This window comes from Xenopus laevis, chromosome 8S (assembly GCF_017654675.1).
Source record: "Xenopus laevis strain J_2021 chromosome 8S, Xenopus_laevis_v10.1, whole genome shotgun sequence".
Lineage (NCBI taxonomy): Eukaryota > Metazoa > Chordata > Amphibia > Anura > Pipidae > Xenopus > Xenopus laevis.
Window position 1 is genome coordinate 19,270,564 of NC_054386.1, and position 23,834 is coordinate 19,294,397.

The window sequence follows — 23,834 nt, forward strand, 5'->3', positions numbered from 1 at the left end:
AGTGAGCTCTAATACATCTTCTAGGCCAATGGAGCCCCCCTATAAGATATATTGGATCATTCATCTGGCTCTAACTCCTGAATGAAGACAGCATGAGGAGAAACAGATGTTGAGAGAGGGACAGTGAATATAAACTTGTTTATTTCAGAAATGGTTTCATTTGATTGTATTTAGAAAGTTACTTATTTCAGTATGCTGAAGCTAATATAAGTTATCATAGTCATTGGTGGAGAAGCAACTGCAGATTTTCAGATCGGTTCAACCAAAAATTTGGTCAGGAAATTATATCTGTCAATGGATATAAATAAGCAAATGTAATCATCTGGCAATCTCCTATGGGTGATAGCATTACTGAATGTAAACAAAATGGCAAATCTAGGAAACTATACATCCTTGCCAAGAGTGTGGTTTGCATAACATTTTAGAAACTGACTGCTGCAATATACAGCATTGTTCCTCCCACTAGCACTTGAGGAAAAAAAGACAATATGCTCTTATAAATGTCTGACACCTCCTAAAAACTGATACCACAAATTGGTTGGGCAGCAAAATAAGATGTGGTTTCTAGAAACTCTGAGGTATAAAAGTGCATTACAATTGTCATTACAAAAACACATAAAGGGGAACAGACCCTGTAAGTTTAACATACAAAACCATATATTCAAAAGTACACATTTATACAGATTCTCTCCATTCTGTGAAAGTGCAAAGCTTTACTATATTTATCTTTTTATGAACAAGTTAGTTATGAAATATCATAAAATTGTCTCAAACCTTGCAATGCCCTTAGGTACTAAGATAGATATGAATGTCAGAGTTCTTCTGAACAGTTTGCTTCCCATTGATCAATGTGCAAAGCTGAACCTGCACTATACAGCTGACTAGATGCAGGTGAATATCTAACCACACGAAGCACACTCCAAGCGATTTTAATATCTTCATAATCTATTTAGTAAAGGTGATTCTCACTTTTGAAGAATTGTTTCTCCATATGCTCCGTATCTTTATATTTGTCTGTTAGTAAGGATTTACCAAGTACTGTATCTGCTATATTTATACAAACTTCTGCAGCTTATGGTCATAGAAACACTGCCATAGAATCACTGTCATAGAAGCACTGTCTTGAAGTACTACTTAATACTGTATGCCCTGTCTCTTCCTCATTCACTTGCATAGTATTAATTGTAATGGTAGTGACACTTCAGACTCTTCTGTAATGCGCATGTAGCTGGACAGAGCTAAACTAGAGGATGGGGCAAATGCCTAAATACTAATTTTGGCAATAGTTGCAGTTAACTAAAGGAAAACACTCCTTTTTTGTATTTATATAGCCTATGGCAGTGCTGTCCAACTTCTGTGGTACCAAGGGCCGGAATTTGTCTGGCCTATAAGGTGGAGGGATGATAATGGAAGCCAGTGTTGACCACTCCCTGTTTTTTTAACCACAACCACTTTAAACCACACCCATGTTACCACAAGACCATGTCCATATTAATGGTGGTAGCACACCAAAAAAACAAATGGCTGGCGATCACTGCAGAGATATCACTTATCACTTATCACGTGAAAAAAGTTGTAACATTAAGACATACCCTTAAATCCATATGCCTCATCCTCCCCTGTGGATAACACAGCACCCCCAGCACATGATTAAATGCCTTAGGGCCCCTAACAATAATTTTCAATTGTTAAAAAACCCCAGAACAAACCCCACCAGGCTTATGTTCCACAAGCAGAGCGAGACACATACAGGCAGAATATGGCACAAACAAGGAGCATAGGATAGCCAGAGTATGGCACACATAGGCAGAGTATGGCAAAGCCATTGGCCATAGGGCTGGCAGAGTATGGTACACCCAAGGAGAATAGGGCAGGCATAGCATGGCGTACCCAGGGTGCATAGGGCTGGCAGAGTATGGCACACATGGGGAGCATAGGGCAGGCAAAGTATGGCAAATAGAGGGAGCATAGGGCAGGCACAGTATGACACTCACAGGGAGCATAGGGCAGGCAGAACAGAGCAGAGACAGGGAAACCTATCAGGACCACTCTAAGATGTACTACATACAGTGACACAGTGCTGGTGCCCCTTCAGCAGTTTTAATGAGTGTGAACAGGTGAACAATGTGGGCACTTTCACTCTGGGTCTCAGGTGTGAACAGTACAGGGCTTTAAGGGTGTGAAAAATAGAGGTGTTACAAGTGTAAACAACACAGGAGGGATTACATGTGTGACATATACAGGAGATTGAAGTCTGAATTTGAGGTGCAAAACAATGTAAAGGTAACACATGCAAAGCAGATACAGCAGGCAGACTTTCATGTGGGGGGCCACACAAGGGGGCGGACTGCAAGTTGGACAGCCCTGGCCTATGGCATTTATATAATATGAAGCATGTGGATATACTTTGAGCTACAATTGTTCAAACAGGCTGACAATACCCCGATTTAGAATGGTCAAAACAAATGCTATGTTACAACACAAAAAAGTATTTTTAGCTTTACACTCAGACCACATAAAAATACTGTTTTAATCAAACACCGCTTGGTTCCCAGGCTATTCTTCTCACAAGCAATGCTTACAACTTAGTTTGAGCTTTTACCTGTACTAGTACTTACTTACCACCAGTAATGTGCTGCAGCAACTGAATGAGAAGTCCCCCAAGGTTAGCAAAATAATGGGGTCTTTGTTTGATATTGCACACTTGCTGTGCTGTGGTGGGCTGACATAAATGATTAACCCTTGGGTTAATGACAGAATCACATGGGGTTCAATGCAGACATGTCAGTTAAGAGAAATATCTGCTGTTGTATGGGTCTTCTTAAAAGTACACACTGAAGTCATCTGTTTTTACTTTATTTAGGCAAAATACTGAGAAAATATATTTTAAAAGAGACAATTATGCATTTGAAAACATAATGTTCATTCTGTCTGAGGGTTGTTTCTGAAGATATATTCTGCCTGTAAAACAAGAAAAAAAGAGAACATTCAAGCCATTATCTTGAACCACATTACTTTTGGCAAAATTAAAAAAAACAAGGTGAGCAAACTAAAATTCTTCCTTTCCAATTGTGGAAGGACCGGCTTTTTAGCAGATTTAAATAATTGATATAGTATAAGTATAGTTTATTTTGCTCAACAAACACAAGAGCAAATTAATAATTCCATTTAATGATAATTATTTTTAAATTATTTTAAATATAGCATTAAGTAACAATTAATGCTAGTCTTTGGGTGGCACTTTGGGGTATAGTACAATGATGGTGGCGCTGCACAGCAATTTCAGCAGAAAGGAGCACTGGGGCTGGCGTCAAATTTTAGCAGTTGAATTCACTGGAGGATGCCATTGGCATACCCAATAAATATCACTTTACTTGTCCTTTAAACACATGACTTTTTTTTAGAGGCAGATTTATCAAAGTGTGAAATTAGAGCCCACCACCCACTTTTTGTTCATTCCTATGGGATTTTTAGAAGCACATTTATTGCTGGGTGATTAAGGCAAGGGCACACCAGTGTATTGCTTGCTTCTCTCAGATGCACTGAAATCAGCGGCTGCATTTAAAAGTACAGAATCCACGTGTGTAGCTACACAGAGCTGATCGAAGATAGGCTTCAAAATGCCTGCTTTCTTATTTTTCAGGCTGATCTTCACTCGGCTCGGCTCTGTGTAACTGTACACAAGCAGAAAGCACTTTCATTGCATCTGCTTCTCTCCGCCTCATTTATATTCATCAGACAGAGAGAAGCGGGCAATACACTAGCGTGCACTTGCCCTTAGAATTCACCATTTGAAAAATCCTCTTTGCTGATTTTTTCTGCAGTGACACTGCAAAGAGCTTTGTAATATGCCTGTACTATTTTAAGAGTAAGAATAACTCCTTTAAGCTACATTTCTTCTATACAGCCTTCCTTACCAGAAAGTCTACAGGGTCATCTGGTCTGACTTTACAGCACTCATTCAGCCCTTGCATGAGAGTTGGCATAACATTCTTCATGAGATAGTTTCTCAATGGAACAGACTGTGCTTCTAGTAATTCTCGCTCTTGTCGCTTCACTTCATCAAGACGTCTGTTCTACAAAAAGAAAATATATATGAAAATGAGGCGAAGTATAACTAATAACTTGAAATGCAACTCCACGAGTAATGCTAACACTTTACAGTCAAAAGTGAAAATCACTAGCAAGAATTAGTTAAAGCTATTCAACCTTAAAGCTTTTAATTGCAATAACAATTTAAATTGAAACAAATACATTTCTTTCCCATATAAACGTTGTAGTGTTTCTGATGCGAACACGCAGTTCTACCAGTGCAGGGCAACAGTACATTATATTTTAATTACTTTATAAAAAATTTATTTTTTGATTTTCCTTTAAGACAGATCACGGACTCCCTAACTTAAAATAAGATACATTAGTTGATACATTGCTCAAAAGCACTGGCAGCAGCAAATTAACACGGCATCGCCCCCTACCCCCAGGAAATAGATAGCAGGGCTGAAGACACTTTTATTGTATATCTAATGTGTCAAGTTGAACACATACTGTAACATGCTGCCCCAATTATAATAACCCTGACAACCAATAACTGTTATGCAAGCCATTGCAATCTGTTTCTGTACCGGTATGTTGCAGGTTGTTTCCTTTCAGGTTGTATCCTTGAATTTTTAAACTTGTTACTAGGGATGGGCAAATTTGACTCGCTTAGTTTCGCCAAAAATTCAACGCCGGCGAATTGTCGCAGACGCCCATTAAAGTCTAAAAAAATTTTGCCGCGCGTCTTTTTGTTTTTTGACGCACAACACCATACAAGTCTATGGGCGTCATTTCCACGGCGAAACAAGGCGAGAAAATTCGCCCTTCCCTACTTGTTACTCTTCAGCTTTCGGTGAACCAACACTACCAGTTTCCTCAGTTGTTGACTGGGAAATGTTAAATCTCTGCTTTAAAGGAAAACTATACCCCTGAACAATGTAGATCTCTATTAAAATGTATTGCATAAAAAATCCATTTGAATAACACTGCTTCTTCGAAATAAACAGTGTTCATAAAAATATACTTTTTTTTTCAGTAGTATGTGCCTTTGGGTAATCCTAAATAGAAAAATGCCATTAAAAAATGAAGGGCCATCCCCTAGGACTGTACGATTTACTGTGCACACAAACAAACCAACGCACACATACATGTTATGTCACATGAGACATGAGACAAAGTTCTGTCTTTTACTCTCACACTTCTTCCTGTTACAGAAAGAGCTGCTTTATTTCTGGTCAGGTGATCTCTGAGGGAGCACAGAGAATATCTTAAAATGGGAACGCAACGTAAAAGATGTACAAGTGCAATATTTGCTGATATCTATATTTCGGTTTGGTAAGATTCTTTAGTAGGCTACATATTATGATATAAGCTTTCTATTGCTTAAGTATTCATTCTGGGGGTATAGTTTCCTTTCTAAGTAAGTTGTCTTTGTACTTATCCAGAAATAAAATGTCCTTAATAATATAATTAATATATTTGAACTGACTCTGTTTTAAACATACCCATTCTTCCCAGCGAGCAACTTTTTCTGCTGCCTCCTCTGCCTCTTTTCTCTCCAGCTCAGCCTTTCTTTCTGCTTCACAAGCTAAAGATTCTTGTGCAGCTTTCAACTCCTGTTCAGCAAGTTCTTCAGCCGTCAGACCATAGTTGCGAGATTCTCCAACCGCTTTACAAATCTGTTTGACTACATCTTTGTAATAGGGATCATCATCTTTAGTTACGTCTAAAAAATGAGAGATAAGTTAAGCAAATTCATTTTTTACTTAACTGTTATTATAGTTTTAAACTTACAAAGTGATCTGAATAATCCTGATTACAATGTGTAAAACTGTCCAGTGTATACATGTGCATGGCTGCTTGACGATGCAAACTAATTCATGAAAACACTGTTTGGTTCAGATTACTATACTGGGCAGGCCATAAACTGGCTGGCCCTTCAAAGTCAGCTAAACAATCAGTCAATGGCCAAACATATAACACACAATTTACCCAGGGATGGTCAAATGCTATTGTTTTGGTCTGTCAGGACAAAAGCCTGGATTATTGGAAGTTCAGGAAGTGAAGAACTGTTGCTCCACTTTACTATTCATCTGCTTATTGGCCAACAAAGGGTGGACAAACATCACTGATTATGTTGCCCCTAGCAGCAAATCAGATCTTTGCTTTTGTTTTCTAACTTGTAGGTGACTGTTCAAATGTAATTGCTGATTGGTTGCTGTGGGCAACATCATCGTTGATGTTTGTATCTAATGTTAATATGCCCCAAAGTGTACTACCAAGATCACAGCATGGTTAGTCGAAGCTAATTCCTCAAACTGCCAGACATGCCCAAATGGTCAGACATTACTATTGAAATCAGCCAAACTGCCCAACAGTGTTGTCCCACCCTGCCTGGACCTTCATGTTTGTGCCAGTATCACATCAGGTTTTCCTTCAATGTATTTCTGTTTTCTGTAAAGTAGTACTGGTATTTATATATTATATAAATAAATAAATAAATATAAATGATATGGTAATATAATATACATAACATTATTACTACGTCTAAATATACTATACCGATATGTAGCGGGTGGATTTCAGCCTCATCAAAATAGTTGAGAACAGTTTCATCTTCTGTGTTTAAATCTCTAAACGTTGCAAGAGATCTCAAAAACCTGTCCTGAGCGTAGTGTGTTCCAACAACTACACTCTCTGGGAGATTAATCACTCGATTTTTAAGAAAATCATCAGAAGCATCCAGAGAGAATACAAAATCTGCAAATACACAATAAATACAAAGTTTTAAAGCAGGAATCAACTAGTTGTCCTGTATCCACTTTAAATGAAGAACAAAAGTAGCTAAACCAAGCTACATTATATCAGTAATTTTGAAGGTAGTTTTAAAATTTGGGGAGGCCTAATGCCTAAAAGGTCCCATCAATTTCTTTGCTTGACATCATACTATTTTCTTGTCATGTTGAGATCAGACATGTGGTATACAGAGGCCTGCTATTTGCACAATGCCGTACTCACAATGATAAGAACATCCAATTGCATCCTTTTTTTGCACTTTGCTGACTGTGTGGGGTATTGTAAATAAGCCCTATTGCCTTCTGTGACCCCCTACTGCTATCTCATTGTTTTGTTCCTTTTCATCTTCCAGTAGTGTGCTAAACCTATCTTTCTTCCAACAAGTTGCTATTAATCCCAGAAACTGGACTGTGTTACCGCAAGACCAACATACACACATTGATCATATAATTACAGCTGAAAACAGTCAAGCAGTGTTGGGGCAAAAATATTGCCAAAGTTTTGCACCCTCGCTAACATAAAACTGTAACGGTAAAAAGGGCTCTTGCAGTGCAAACAAAAAAAGCACAAATCTGATTAAATGATATGGTTTACTGGACTGAAGCAAACATTACCCATTTTACCATGTATTTATGCAAGTGATGCAAGTGATGCAAGCAGATTTACTAAGGGTCGGAATTTCGAAATTAACAAAACTTCGAAATTCGACCCTCGATTTGAAATCCTTCAACTTCGAATGTCGAAGTCGAAGGATTTTTAGCGTATTTGAGCGATCGAGTAGAAATCGTATGATCGAACGATTTTTAGCGATCGATCGAAGGATTTCTATTCGATCAAAAAAAACTTAGAAAAGTGCTGTGGAAGGTCCCCATATGCTAACATTGCACTTCGGTAGCTTTAATTTGGCAAAGTAGGAAGTCGAAGTTTTTTTTAAAGAGACAGTACTTCGATTATATTCGAATAGTCGAACGATTTTTACTTCGAATCATTCGAAACAAAGTCGAAGGTCGAAGTAGCCTATTCGATGGTCGAAGTACCCAAAAAATTACTTCGAAATTCAAACTTTTTTAAATTTGAAAATTCACTCAAGCTTAGCAAATCTGTCCCTAAATGTTAGTGAAAAAATGATCATCACAATAAATTCTAATTCTTCATTATCAATGATTTTTGATTAATTTGCTTATCCTTATTATCCATTATTAGATAGATACATTCTTAACCTTCTAATGAGATTCTAGCAAGTTGTGCATCTGAAAATTATTTAGATTTTTATGATAAATTCCTTACAGAATTTAATTAAAGCAAATGTATTATAATATTATTTTCTGTGATTTGTTCTGACAAATATGCAACAAACCTGGGGTGATAGTTTTATCAAAAGGTGGAGCTTTTCCTCTGCTTTCTTCCTCTTCTTCCCCTTCCTCCGCTGAAACACAATACAGCCATGCAAATTAGCCAAAATTATAGGCCAGTGTCAATAACTATTCAGTCTTAGATGTTAATTTATAGACAGTACTCCCATCAAATTTTACTTTGTGCTCAAAATACCAACTACTGCCTATTATTAGGGGTAAACCAATACTCTGATTTCAGCCCCTGTGGCACTTGATCTAGAGTAAGGTTGGCACAAAGAGCCTCTATGGCTTTACTCCAGAACGCAACTAAGCTTTTTTTGCCATTGATAATCAAACCAGTACACCTATCTAGTATACTAAAGGTTAATAAGTGTAATAATCTATTTAATTCACAAATATCACTGGTATGTATATCAAGCATCAGATGAGCTGCAGGAATAATACTACAGGATGAAAAGTGGGCACACTTAAAAAAACACACACATCTAGCAGAGCCCTCTTGAAGACCAATACCTAATTATAATAATATGATGTTTTCAATATAAATAGGGAACATGTGGTTAAAATCTAACAGACACTATGGGACCGATTTATCAATATGTAGAGCTCTCCACAGATACTCACCCACTTTCTCACTTTTCTATCAAATGGTGAGCTCTAAATTTCACCCTTTGAATGATTAGAAAGTGGATACGTTTATCTGTGGCGAGCTCTAATTTCATATTTTGATAAATCTTCCCCAATACGATTGCATTTTAAATCCCTTTCTTTAGAAGTGGTTTACATACAATTGAAAAGCTCCTTTGCTTGCTCGTAGGTCTTAGGATACCCATCAAGGACAAAGCCTTGGTTCTGGCAAGGCATGGATTTTAATTTTTCCCTCATAAATTTGATCACGTAGGTATCATCAAGACGTCCTATATATACAGAAAAAAGACAAATTATTTCATGATCAGGAGTTACGAAGCAGCAGCCCTTTGGTTATCTTGAGCATACTAGGGTGAGGAGAGATGAAGTGCAGGCACAGTTGTAGTAGCACAGTTGTAGTAGACAGCACTATATCTTCAATGCATGACTAAAGGTGGCCATACACGGGCCGATAAAAGCTGCCGACAGACCAAGTCGGCAGCTTATTGGCCCGTGTATGGGGGCCCCCGACGGGCTTCCCCGATCGAGATCTGGCCGAAAGTCGGCCAGATCTCGATCGGATGGGGTTAAAAATCCCGTCGGATCGCGGCCGCATCTGTTCGTTGATGCGGTCCCGCGATCCGACCGCCCGTTTGGCGAACGCTAGGATCCGATCGTTGGGCCCTAGGGCCCACGATCGGATCAGCCCGATATTGCCCACCTCAAGGTGGGCATATCGGAGGGAGATCCGCTCGTTTGGCGACATCGCCAAACGAGCGGATCTATCCGTGTATGGCCACCTTAAGGGTACAGAGGGCAGTTAAACATCCAAAACCATAGCTTTAAACTTGAGGTATTAAAAAATCTGATAGACAGATGCTGTATATGTATATATATATCTATATATATATATATATATATATATATATCTATATATATCTATCTATATATATATATATATATATATATATATATATATATATATATATATATATACATATGTATATATATACACACACACAGCTCACAGATGAGTACATGTATTAATCACCTCCATTTTGATCCATGTTTTCTTTCACAGTGTCTAAAAGCTCCTGCCAGTTCTCTGTTGGCTCCTCCCCCTCCTCTTCTTCTTCCTCCTCCGAAGATTTCACAAGCCTTTCCTGCGGACATACAGAACAGAGACCCTTTCATGTAAAATTAATAAAAATTCGATACATTATTACAATTTTTGGTGCAGTATCTCAGACCCAAGTGTATAATAGTACTATAGGTATGGGATCCGTTATCCGGAAACCCGTTATCCAGAAAGCTCCAAAGCTACGGAAAGAATCTCTCCCATAGACTCCATTTTATCCAAATAATCCAAATTTTAAAAAATGATTTCCTTTTTCTCTGTAATAATGAAACAATCTTTTACTTGATCCCAGCTAAGATATCATTAACTTTAGTAAAGTTGTAAAATAGCACACAACCGATGTGCTAACAGGATCACAAGATAGGGAGCTGCAGTGGACACCCCTGTAAATAGCTGCTGAACCTCTTTAATGCTTACCAACTTTTCAATGGCCTCAGTAATGACATCTTTTATTTTTATGTGATGTAGTTTGTAATGTTTGCAGATTAAGTCAGCGGCAGTTGTTTTCCCTACTGCTGGTGGACCAAGAATGCAGATTCTAATTGGCTGGAACAAAAAGAAAGAATGGTCAAAATGTAATAATAAAGTTATACTTGTATTCTAGTCTTTGAATTCAATGTTTTTTCCTTTTTTAATCTCTCGTTACTTTCCAAGTTTAGTGCTTCAGTGTTTTATACCCACTCAAAACAAAGACTTGCCTTACATAACAACATTCAACATCTTTGTCTCAAGGGGTCTGGTCGAAATGTATTAACATTGGTTTATTATCGAAATGCCAGCCCTAAGTTAAGTCAAATTAATCATTTTCATTTTTAGTGTAATTGGTCCTTTAAGAATGAACAGACATTATTATTAATTATGGAATTAAGGTTACCAGAAGTCCTCGTGTTTGCTTGAATTCTTTGATGACCAGTTCAACATTCTCCACCAGGCCTGTCTGTGTAACCCAGTTAATATTAAAATTCTCTTTCAAGAACACAGCTTCCATCCTCAGATTCACTAGCAGGTAATCAACATCTAACTGCTAAAGAAACAAACATCAATATTAGCAGGAGGCAGTCTAAGGTATGTTATCTACTGGAAAAAGTTGAAAGGAAACACCAGCCTGTATTAAAGGAGAACCAAAGTTTAAAGGAGAATTCAACCCTAAAGTAAAAAAAAACCCTACCCCCCTCCCTCCTCCCCCCAGCCTAGCTGCTACCCCAGGCAAATGCCCCATACTCTTTACTTAACCCTCCGTGCAGATTCTGACCAGCGGAATTCACAGCAGCCATCTTCTTCTGTTCGGTAATCTTCTGAATGACGCCAGCGTATTGGCGCATGCACAGTTGGAGCAATTTTCTGTTTCATGACAACTGCGCATGCACCGGAACTCACAAAAATTGCTGAAGCGCCAGTCTCATTCCAAAGATTACCAAAGTGGCTGAAGATGGAACAGAATATACATGGAGGGATAAGTAAAGAGTTAGTAGCATTTGACCGGGGTAGCAGCTAGGCTGGGGGGGGGTCTATGTTGGGTAGGGGTTTTTTAACTTTAAGGTTTAGTTCTCTTTTAAAGTCGTCAGCTCAAAACGTTGTTCATTGTGTTTTGGGCTTCAATACCAGCCCAAGGCAACCACAGCCCTTTAGCAGGAAAGATCTATGTCTCCAAAGATGGCCCATCTTCTATTCTGCTGATTCACTGCACATGCTCTGTGCTACTGTTAGTTACTGATCTTAGGGACTGACGCACAATATACTGAACATATAGAATATAAATGTCACAATATAAGGCTGATTAGTAATTAAAACAGAGAATTACTACATGGCAGCACAGAAACCAGTGCAACTAGCATCATAATGTAGTAATCAGCCCTGTAGCATCAGCTTATATTACAGACCAACCTCATTTTCTACTTGATAATTTGCAATGACCCCTAAGCTTAGCTTCTCAACAGCCGCTCAGAGCCCACTGAGCATGTGAGTGTCTCAGACATGATGAGATGGTGACCCCCTGTGACAAGTTTGAAGTCCTGGATCATTGCTGCTATTGAGAAGCCGAAACTCGAAAAGTCAGAGATTTTTAATACAGTGCATAGTTACAACATAAATTGATGTGGATCTGATAAACTTCAGTCACTCTTTACTGCTGCATTTAAAATTGGAGTGATATCAACCCCCTACCTTTCCTCCCCAGCAATGGGGAAGGTAACCAGATAACAGCTCCCTAACAGAAGATGAAAGCTTCTTGGTAGATATGAAAATAGCACTCAGTAGTAAAATAGCCTGCCTGAAAGCAGTTTCATCATGAAGTGCTGGCTCTTTCTGAAAGCACAGGATCAGGCAAAATGACCGAGATAGCTGTATACAGACTAATAGTACGAGTAAAGAAAAATAAACTTGTTTCAGAAATACCATTTTATATGGTAGAGTGAATTATTTATGTAAATTAGAAAAAATTAAGAATGCCGTTTGCCTGTATAAATGTTTTAGATCTGCCTATCTGCTCACATGCAGAGGGGGTAAAATATAACACAGATTCAAGTTCCCTGTCAGCAACCTGATGGTTAGTATGAACCTTGAAAAATTAAATTTACTGTTTTTAAATCTGCCCTCATCTTCTAAACCAGGGGTCTCTGTGATTGGCTATTTGGAAAGCCCCTATGTGGAGTGTCAGTCTAAAGGAGGCTCTGTTTGACAGTAAACCCTGTATTTTTGCAACCAAACTTGCCCTCAAATCAGGAACTCATAAATAAGCACCTGCTTTGGGACTACTGGGAGCAGCAAATGCAGCCAGTGACTCAAAGCATTTCAGTTGTTTGCAGCTGAGAACATTTGTGTGGTTTAGAACACAAATACAATTGTACTTAAAACATAATAAACACTATTTGTGAAACAGGTTTATTAAATATCCACTACAGTTTAAATCAGATTTTATCAGCAAAGAAATTTGAAGTTAAAGTTGACTTTTTATCAGTATTGCATTGTATTAGGACTGCATGCATAACTGTAAGACCTATATAAACAAATAAAATATGTAAAAAAAAGCAAATAAAAAAAAACAGGCACACCTTTAATTCTTTCCTTAGAAATGCATTTTCTTTAGGAACCTTCTGGATTTTTCCTGGGCCAAGACTGATACTTATACACTATAAAAACAAAAGTCATTATGGTAAACATTTTTTACAACTATAAATTCAATATGTGACTCAATTTCCACAATATATATATATGTTTTTCTTTATTTGATCGTTTACATTGTTTCTGGAGATAAATAAACATTGCAAAGATTTACCTTAACAATTTCTTCCAATGTGTGCACAGAATCATCTACAGCTACAAGATAATGAGTTCTTGGTCTTTGGTCTGCTATGTTTTGCACCACCCTAGAAGAGAATAAAAGTGCAAGAAATTAAGTTACATGTATTGGATATTAACCTAATGGATGTGACTGCATAAACTGCTAATTATAGTAGAAACCTGGGGTGTATGGGATACTCAGCTGTTCATAAAGTTATATTCTGTAAGTATCTTTGAAGGTAGAGAAACCTGTGGTGGGTAAAACCCTCTTGCTAATATAAGAAAAGGTACAACGTTTGCATGTCTTGTCACCTATAGCAACTAGTGAGCAACTAATGAGTAGTTGGCATTTACTGGCCACTTGTTTAAATGCAAACATCTTATTGCTTGCTATGGTATATTGCAAATGGGCAGACTTTTCATACATATGGGGGTAATATGTTAGGGTTAGAAAGCTTAATAATACTTAATTGAATTACACCATGTTAGAATAATCCTGTGAACTTTGGAAAGCTCGGTATTTGCTAATTAGGTTGTATTAACCAATGAATATCTTAGTGGTGTCATTAGTTATTATGATACCACTAAGTACAATTAGCTACAATTTGTCCTTTGTTACTTGTGTCACAACAATTATTGACACTTATGTAGCATAAATTCACTTGGGCCATGACCTTGTACATTGTATATTGTCCTACAACTTCTTTATATCCTTATAATACACAAAAGCCATGAATATCTTGTAAATTATATCCTTATAAACGATGAGTTCTGATGTCATCAGTTATAAACGGTGACTTCTGATGTCATTTCTGTCACTTGACTCACTGAAACTTGTGTATTATAATAAATAAAGTACCCCCAGTTGCAAAATATGAGGATATTAGAAGTTACCTCGGAGTTCCATGACCTGTATAAAAACACTCGGCCTTTGGCCTCATGTTTTTATATGTTCATGAAACTCCTCGGTAACTTACAATATCCTTATATTTTACAAGAGGTGGTACTTTATTCACTATATATTGTACAGCTGGGGTATTTTATTCCTTATATATTTTGTTATAGGAAATCAGTCAGGGTTTTGCATCTCCAACTCAAAACACCATTCGGATTGATATTGAAACTTTCAACCCTGACATTTAAAGTTGCTCACAGCTCTGCCCCATGCTCTATCTGTAAAATTATCTCCAAATATTCACTAAATATCTCATCATGCTCTTCTAATGAGCTGCTCCTTGGTATGATCTCTTTAAACATGGCTTAACCCCATCTAGCATAGCTCTCCTTTCACTCCTACGTGATACTCTGCTCAGTAACATACATCAAACGATAACAGATGGCACTCAAATCCATCAAATGTGCCAAATCATTTTCTTGTTTATTGAGATGTCTGCACACAACATTTCTTCCTGGTACACTTTATATTACAGGATATATAGAGTTTATTGGTGCCTGGAAGAGCTAATCAGAAGTAATACTAGTGTGAATTCTTACCCAGCCAAGTCATTGATGTGAATCAGTGGGATATAATTGGAACCATCTCCAAAGACTTGCAGTGCAGGGGTTTCCCCAAGCCACGCTTCCTTCAGAAATAAGCATATATGGTAAAAATCTGTACCATCAAAGGTTTTCAGGCATTTGTTGTTGTTTTAGCCCCCCTTTTATAGTCCAGTGTCTTTAACTAATTAATCAAAAGCAGCTTGGCATTCACAAAAACAAGACTGATATCACCTTGTATTTGTAGTTTGTTGGAGTGTGGAGTATCTGCAATATTGTGCATTCACAAAAACAACTCAGGTCTAAAATAGTAAAAATGTTTATTGAACAAACCATATCAAATAAAGATTTACGCATGTTGTGCTCAGTGCAATTAGTCATTGGCACCCAATAGCTAATATCCATGTTGCAAAATGGAAAACCTTATTGTACCAGTCACCCTTCTATAATTCAAGGTCAAGGGAGATCTAATGCAGTGAATAAGCATTGCTTTCTATAATGGGTTAAGTCGAATTTAAAAAATAATATAATGACACTGTTATGATATTTATGCACCATTGTTACAAGCACCGGGTTACCTTGCTCACATGGATGGTCAAATAACAGCATGGACCCTTTGTCTGGCATGTCTAATGCATAAAACTGATTTCTGTGAACAAGGAAAACTGACTTTGTAACTTGTACTTACCCTAAAAAATGTATGCAGGATACCCTCTTCAGCGCCATATGGAAGTCCTGAAGCCACAACATAAGTTGAGAATTTACCTTTGTTCTGAAAAATGGATCATACTGTTAGTCCATATATTACCCTTTCACAAATTCAGCAAATATATGTTTTCATGTTGAGTAAAGCATTCCCACTGTAATTCTTAAGGGTAAGGGCCCACGGGCAGATTCGGGGAGATTAGTTGCCCCGGGCGACTTTGGAAAACGAAGCGCCGTGAGTGCCATCCCGCTGGCGATTTTTCATTCTAGCCGGCGGGAAGGCAGTTTGCGGAGATTGTCGCCCCGAAGAAGAGGAGATTTGTTGCCAGGGCGACTAATCTTCCCGAATCTGCCCGTGTGCCCTTACCCTTAATCACATTAGTTTCAAAGATTCATAACTTCTATGGGTGTAACATAGGTACATCTCACTTTTTTTACTTTTTGTACAATCCCTGTACAAATTATTTATATGTGGCCCCCCATGAACACAACAAGCACACAGTAATAATTTTTTTTAGCCACACCACTTGTGTCCTAATAAATGAGCAAGCAGTTATGTAGGTTTTGCTAGGAGAAAAAGGTGAACTTGTTGGGTGTATTTTTTTTTTTTAGTCACAACTACTATGGGACAATCACAAATTTGAGTTTTTTGAGCTTGTAAAATCACAAATTCGAGATACTGTAGTATTCAATCAAGTTTTTATATTCAGATTTTTTAATAACTAAGCAACATTTGAGTTTTTCTAAATTATGAGTTTATTCAAAGTAGAAAAAAAACTCTCAAATTCAGTGGAACTGATAAGTAGCTGCAATATATGTTCATGGAAAATGTCTTGTTCCTAAAGTTTGTTCCAATGATTTTGCTATGGGGCCCAGTAACAAGTCTGTAGTAGTTCATATAAATAGTAGAAATAATTAATTATTGCGCTAATAAGTCAGTCAGGGGCAGTGGAATTGACTTTTTCATTTATTGGAGTTTGTGCTAAATTAAACTCTACCAATCTGCCTATTACGCTAGTCTGCCCAATCACTGAATAAGTTACATAAGTTTCTTACATGAACTACATATGTTTTTGCATATGTAACATACATCTTTGCATAAGTGATGTAAATGTGTAAGTCTAGAAGGTCTAATGATATTGCTGTGGGGCCCAAAAATGAGTTATTCCAGTGCTGAAAAGTTCACATAGGAGACACTCTATAATTCAGTAAATTGATCCCAATAAAACAGCTGATCTTACTCTATAAAAAGCAGTTCATAAAATAAGTTAATAAAATAATGAATGTGCTAATAAGTCAGTGATTGGGGGTTAGTAGAATTTACCTTTCGTTTTTTTGCCATGATTTTAAACTTTGACCTCGTGCCTTTTTATGGTCATGGATCTCCTAGGTGACATAATATCCTTATATTTTACAATACGGGGTATTATTTATATGGTCATGAAACTCCAATGTGACTTATAATATCCTTATATTTTACAATAGGGGGTATTATTTACTTCAGAATTTACTATAAATAGCAGAAGGTTACCATGCATCAGCCTTTGTAAATATAAAGGAACCCTTTAATGAGGTCACAAATATGAGCTTGCCTATATCTGATACCAGAATCATAAATAAGTTACTCACTGATTTTCCAAGTTTAATTACAAGTTTCTCAACAGCTAAGTGATCTTTAAAATTCATGTGACATTTTCTTCTTCGATAGTCATCTTCAGTAAATGGAATGTCTGGATCATCCTATTGAAAAATAAAATGTAATTTTATTGTTTTGAGACAGAAGAAACGGTGAAAATTTACAATTGTACATTATAAGTACATAACAATGGTAAATTGCACCTACCGGATCAATAGGTTTGCTTCGGGCCCAGGTCAGAATGGTAGAAATCAGTATGAACATTTTGGGGTTCTCAAAATTATCTATTTCGGTATGTAATGCTAAATGAGACAAACAACAAAGTTACTAACAACGTTTTGGAAAAACCATACTATATGTACTAAGACAGTGGTTCTCTGGGGAGGAGAGTTAAGTACAAAGGTTAGTGAGGGAGAGAATGACAGAAAATGCCCATTCGCTTTTTTAAATTCGCATATTCACCTGAAAGCCGAGTGTGAAGATTAGTTAGGGTGAAATTTAGTGATAGTATATATTTGTTGTCCTAGTTTTTCTTGGCACTATAACTAAATGACTGATGCACCAACTTTTTACTATTTCTGTCCTCATTTCATGAGCTAAATGGGGCCCTGATCAAATGCTAAAAGCTGAAACTTCATGTGGGGCTTGAAATGAAAAAGTTTGACAATCACTGTACTAAGAGGTACAATCTGTTTTCACTTATCTAGTTTCCATGTGTGAAGCAAATCAATATTTCAAAAGCGTAGTACAGGGATATGTCAAGCACAGATACAATTATATTAAAGTGGTTTCTTGGCTGCTAGGGGGCATCCCAAAAAAAACATCTGCACTTAAAATACCAGCTTTTCATTAGAAAGATCTTATAGGAATCATTTTAGAAAGTTAATGTAAAAAGAATATAAAATAATGTATATCTTTCTGATGATTAATAATATATATCTTTAATATATATATATATATATATATATATATATATATATATATAATATTTCTGATGATTAAAATAAAGGTACTGTCATATCTGCAAAAAGCCAAAACTTATAGCAAATAAAAGTGTTATCGAGGGACCCCCATGCTATGGTGGGCTCTGGGCAAATGTCCCTTCCACTCATTTATTAAAATGACTTTTTCTGAATAAGTGCTCATTATGTTATTTTAGTACATTAAGAAATAGTCATACAAACCAGAAACTGCCCATGATGCCTCATCAAGCTGAGAAATGTCCTCTGTGATATTGTAGACAATTATATCACATTCCAAAAGCTGACCTAATAATTCTTCTCTCCTGGAAACCTAAAAAACACAAAAATGAAAAGGTATACCATAGAAGGCCTGATAAAGTATTGTGATTGGAGTAAGTAATGTAGAAAAAAAGGTATCATAGTTAAATTACATCCCAGCTACTGTATTGCATTTTTGTGACAATTAAACAAGAAACAAAACTTTACTGTGTAAGTTTCCACTGGGAAGTTCAATTTTGTGCAATTAGGATTCAACAGTGTTCCCACTATTTGGAATAGTCCTTCTTTTTGTTTAGTGGGTGTATCCTCATTAATCGATAGGTTATCATCTTCTTCGCCCTCTTCAGCAGGTTGTTCAAATGTGGCACCAACTATACAGCCAGATAAATACTACAAGAGAAAGATAGTTAAGCAATGATTAGTGCCAGAACTCCAGGTACATATATTTAAACAGATTTAATAAATGATATAATAATAATCCCACCTGAGCAAGTATGCGGTTTAACAGGTATGGGGTTACCTTAGCAGTTTAAAGCATATGATTATTACAATATTTATATTATTCTTAATACAGCAGATTTGTTTTTAGGGGATGCACATCAAAGAGCAGTTGACAACAAAGCAAAATGGGTTTGTAGTCAGGGCAACATAGTGACAGTAACACTTTACATGGTAGTACAATTTCAGTCATCCCCAAAGTTGTCAAAAGTGTCAAAAACTGTGCTTCAACAACAGTTGGTGGGCTACAGGGTTGACAGTTATGTTTTCACTGGGACTAATATGACTAAAGACAGCCCAGCAGACAAGCAATATTGGAAGTATTGTTTCAGTATTGTTAAAGGAATTGTTAAGTATAAAAACTGGGTGACTAGATAAAAATAAATAAAAAATGTTTCTAATATAGTTATTTAGCTAAACATTTAATGTATAAAGAATGGAGTGACTGGATGTGTAAAATAGCCAGAATCCTGCTTTGTAGCTCTCTTGGCTTCCACCGGTTGGTTACCAGGCAGTAACCAATCAGTGACTTGAGGGGGGGGCACATGGGTCATAACTGTTGCTTTTGAATCTGAGCTGCATGCTTAGGATCAATTGCAAACTCACTGAAGAGTTATGTCCCTTGTGGCCCCCCTTCAAGTTGCTGACTAACTCAGAGTTAGAGAGCTGAAAAGCAGGAAGTTATGTTCTGTTCTGTTATGTTACACATCCAATCACTCCAGCCTTTATATTATTTTGTACAGCCTATTTACCCAGTTTTTATTTTAACACTGAACTGTTCCTTTAAGCAATTTATGATTATAGGGCGGTGTAAAGGTAACATAGACAATGCTATAAAACAGAAAGACAAAACTGATTCAGGGTTTACAAGATACAAAATCATATTTAATAGTATTAAGCATAGTCAGATGTGTGTTAAGGAAGACACAGGGTAAGTAACTGCCTTGGGCACATTTTTTAGAGAGCTTAGTGACATGGTTGGTTCTGTAAATACTTCATGAGTACTTTCATATTAGGTAAATATATACACTGCTTTTGTGACAAAATTACACTCTATGAGCATTACACTTTATTTCCCATATAGACATTTTAACTAGGGCAGCATCATAGGAGAGAGGATGGCGTGAGTGCCAATAGAGATTTTTTTTAAAAGTATTCTGTTGTGATTCTTATGATGTTGTTTTTATTTCTAAATTACACTGTTTATGCTGCAAATAATTCACTCTACAATATAAAATTTCATTCCTGAACCAGCAACTGTATTTTTTTTTGTTGTAATATTGGTGTGCAGGCAGCCATCTCAGGTCATTTTGCCTGGTCATGTGCTTTCAGAAAGAGCGCAGCACTTTAGGATGGAACTGCTTTCTGGCAGGCTGTTGTTTCTCCTACTTAATGTAACTGAATGTGTCGCAGTGGGACCTGGATTTTACTATTGAGTGTTGTTCTTAGATTTACCAGGCAGCTGTTATCTTGTGTTAGGGAGTTGATATCTGGTTACCTTCCTATTGTTCTTTTGTTAAGCTGCTGGGGGGAAAGTGAGAGGGTGATATCACTCCAGCAGTACAGCAGTAAAGAGTGACTGAAGTTTATTAGAGCACAAGTCACATGACTGGGGGCAGCTGGGAAATTGACAATATGTCTAGCCCCATGTCAGAATTCAAAAATAAGTATAAAAAAAATCTGTTTGCACTTTTGAGAAACAGATTTCAGTGCAGAATGCTGCTGGAGCAACACTATGAACGCATGCGTTTTGAAAAAATAAACATTTTTACCCATGACAGTATCCCTTTAAGTTATCTTAATGCACTTCTTAATATTTGCTGCCAAATCTGAGGAGCTGAAGAGTAAAAGGTAGACATCCCCAATCCAATGAGTCCGCTCCATTACTAGGGCAGGACTCTCACTGCAGAGCCTTCCCGCCTGCACAACCAGAAGCAGTGGCTTAGCATGCATGCTGGGAACTTTGTCAGGTGGTGCAATCAAGGTTGTGCTGCGCCTGCTACATGAACCTAGGGAAAAGCTGCTGTGTGTGTGTGCATCTGAATATGTGAGTATTCATGTTTGTTTGTGTGCCTTTGTATTTGTGTGTGTGTCTGCCCATATGCATGTACTTATTTGAATATGTGTGCACATCACTGTTCATATCATATGAGTTTTTTAAGCCTGGTTTGTATAATTTTTCAGATGTTACATGTCGTATATGCCAAGTCGCAGTTGCAGCAGATTAAAGGAAAAAAGAAAACACTGGAGATGTTGCCACCTCTTACCTTGCCAATATTTTTTCCTGTGAATGAATCTATCTGGTTAATGAAAATTCGCTTTGGTCTCACAGTTTTCTCTCCTGATTCAGCCATTGTACCGACAGAATGTTTTGTCTCAGGCGGTTGCTAAGCAAACAAAAACCAGTTGCCGAGCAGGGTCCTTCCCTGTTGCTTGACAAAGGCACTGAGAGAGACACCTCTGGGAGACATTAACCCTTTTTACTGCCAGACAATTTGCATACTATAGTTGCACACAATTTTCGTTATTTTCTTCTTTTTTACTTTAGGACATTTTCTTAGCAAAGCTAAAAAATAAAATAGGATCCCTTATCCGGAAACCAGATATCCAGAAAGCTCCGAATTACGGAATGGCTGCCTCCCATAGACTCCATTTTATCCAAATAATCCAAATTTTTTAAAAATGGTTTCCTTTTTCCCTGTAATAATAAAACAGTAGCTTGTACTTGATCCCAACTAAGATATAATTAATCCTTATTGGAAGCAAAATCAGCCTATTGGGTTTATTTAATGTTTAAATGAATTTCTAGTTAACTTAAGGCATGAAGACCCAAATTACGGAAAGATCCGTTATCCGGAAAACTCCAGGTCCCGAGCATGGTGGATAACAGGTCCCATACCTGTACTTTATTTCAAGCGAATATAAATTTTATAAAGACACTTTAGAGACCAATTTATTGATCTGCACAGCATACACACTAGTTCTATAGACAACAGCATCAGATAAAGCACCACATTTTTAGCTTTTGCTTTTATTGTTAAAGCGGTTGTTCACCTTTAAACAAACTTTTAGTATGATATAGATAGTGATATTTTGAGACAATTTGCAATTTGTTTTCATTTTTAATTATTTGTGGTTTTTGAGTTATTTAGCTTTTTATTCAGCAGCTCTCCAGTTTGTAATTTCAGCAATCGGGTTGCTAGGGTCCAAATTTCCCTAGCAACCCTGTATTGATTTGAATAAGAGATGGGAATATGACTAAGAGAGGGAATGCAATAACATACAGAGCATTTGTTTTTAAATGGGGTCAGTGACCCCCAATTGAAAGCTGGAAAGGATCAGAAGAAAATGGCAAATAACTCAGAAAGTATAACATATAAATAATGAAGACCGATTGCAGTCACAAGTAGGTAGGAATTGGACATTCTATAGCATACTAAAAGTTACCTCAAAGGTGAACCACCCCTCTAATGATATATATACTGCAACCTTATATTTATGACAAATATAATGGGTGGTTTAAACGTTCACTGCAGAGACTTATTTCTTTTACCCGCCTTGTAAATCTTGCTAGAGAACAAAATATTAAAAAGTGTGTGCAAATGCAGTATGCAACTCAACTGACAGCAAAAGGGTTACTTGGGCCAGGTCTGGACTGAGAATTAAAACAGGCCCTGGCATTTTAGGTACACAGAGGCCCAATCAGCCCCCACCAGCCCACTAAATACTGCCTTTCTATGGCACCTCATAGCAGCCCCTCTGGCATTTGCCAGAACCCACAGATTGCCAGTCCGGGCCTGCTTGGGGCAACACAGAAGTCCCTAGAGCAACTAATGCCCAATTAATGCAGTTTTCTTTACCCTTGGACTATCTTGATTTGGAGCCTTGACTTGCACATCTATAAGGTGGGTGACATACAACTGCAAATCCCTGCATCATAGCACATAGGAAATATAGACACGCAGCTACCGCTTACCTTGCCAATATTTTTTCCTGCAAATGAATCTATCTGGTTAATGAATAGTCGCTTCGGTCTCACAGTTTTCTCCCCTGCTTCAGCCATTGTACCAGTTGATGTCTTGTGTCAGACAGTTGCTATGCAAACAAAAATGCTGCTATGCTGGGTGGGGCCTTCTGTGTTGCTTGAAAAAAGACGCTGGCTGAGACATCCATTGCAGAATGTATTTGCATGTGTTTTTTTCATGATTTTGTTATTTTAGGGGCTTTTCCTTTTAGTTTATCTAGGAAAACAATATTTTTTTTTTAGACAACATAAGCTTTATAAAAATATATTCAATGCAAAGGTCTATTTTTGCCATATATACTGTAGTTCAATGAATGAATGCATCACTCACAACTTTATTAACAATGAGTCTTTGAGACCCAACAGGACTACCCTTCCTTGCAGCACCATATAAGCAACCCTGACATGCCAATCGGTAAAGTTGAAACAATTGAAAGTCCCTGCATCGTTTCAGATAGATAAACAAGATGGTGTGACTATGTCTAATATTTTTTACCAATACAGGTATGGGAACTGTGGTCCAGAATGCTCAGGACCTGGGGGTTTCCGGATAATGGATCTTTTCGCAATTTGGATCTTCACCCCTTAGGGTAGGGGCACACGGCGCGATTTCGCCGCGATTCTGCGCTAAGCGAGTTGTCGCTGCGTTTTTTAAGCCGAAATAGCTTTGCTAACTTTGGCGCTGGCGTCAATGCAAATCGCGGCGAAATCGCTGCGCTAATTCACACGCGGCGATTCGTTTTCTATTGTCGTCCGAAGTTGCCTCGCTGGGCGTTTCCGGGCGACAGTAGAAAAAGAATCGCCGCGTGTGAATTAGCGCAGCGATTTCGCCGCGATTTGCATTGACGCCAGCGCCAAAGTTAGCAAAGCTATTTCGGCTTAAAAAACGCAGCGACAACTCGCCCAGCGCAGAATCGCGGCGAAATCGCGCCGTGTGCCCCTAGCCTTAAGTCTACTAGAAAATCATGTAAACATTAAATAAACCCAATAGGCTGGTTTTGCT

The 23,834-nt window shown here is 37.5% G+C and overlaps 1 protein-coding gene and 1 long non-coding RNA gene across 5 annotated transcripts in view; one reads left to right on the forward strand and one right to left on the reverse strand.

Moving 5' to 3' along the window:
• Positions 1–2,840: 2,840 nt before the first annotated feature.
• On the reverse strand, positions 2,841–22,923 carry ak7.S (adenylate kinase 7 S homeolog). 3 transcript variants are annotated; one of them, XM_018231888.2, is made up of 18 exons: positions 22,784–22,923; positions 18,517–18,699; positions 18,253–18,361; positions 17,276–17,370; positions 17,062–17,172; positions 15,416–15,499; positions 14,725–14,813; positions 13,226–13,316; positions 13,002–13,079; positions 10,826–10,975; positions 10,369–10,497; positions 9,865–9,976; positions 8,975–9,103; positions 8,189–8,257; positions 6,598–6,795; positions 5,541–5,761; positions 3,918–4,076; positions 2,841–2,961 (listed from the first exon to the last, which is right to left on the reverse strand). In XM_018231888.2, exons 1-18 carry the CDS (start codon positions 22,868–22,870, stop codon positions 2,923–2,925), a joined length of 2,133 nt encoding a protein of 710 aa, XP_018087377.1. In that variant the 5' UTR covers positions 22,871–22,923; the 3' UTR covers positions 2,841–2,922.
• Positions 22,553–23,834, forward strand: part of LOC121397670 — a 29,901-nt gene continuing 28,619 nt past the window's right edge. For both annotated transcript variants that reach the window (XR_005963818.1, XR_005963820.1), the window contains exon 1: positions 22,553–22,712. This is a non-coding gene — a long non-coding RNA (uncharacterized LOC121397670). The remainder of the gene's footprint in view (positions 22,713–23,834) is intronic.

Coding starts and splice junctions, on each gene's coding strand:
- ak7.S (XM_018231888.2), bottom strand. CDS start 22,870: ATGGCTGAAGCAGGGGAGAAAACTGTGAGACCGAAGCGACTATTCATT. Junction 18,700..22,783: donor CAGGAAAAAATATTGGCAAG/GTAAGCGGTAGC, acceptor TTTCTCTTGTAG/TATTTATCTGGCTGTATAGT. Junction 13,317..14,724: donor CACATCAATGACTTGGCTGG/GTAAGAATTCAC, acceptor ATTCTCTTCTAG/GGTGGTGCAAAACATAGCAG.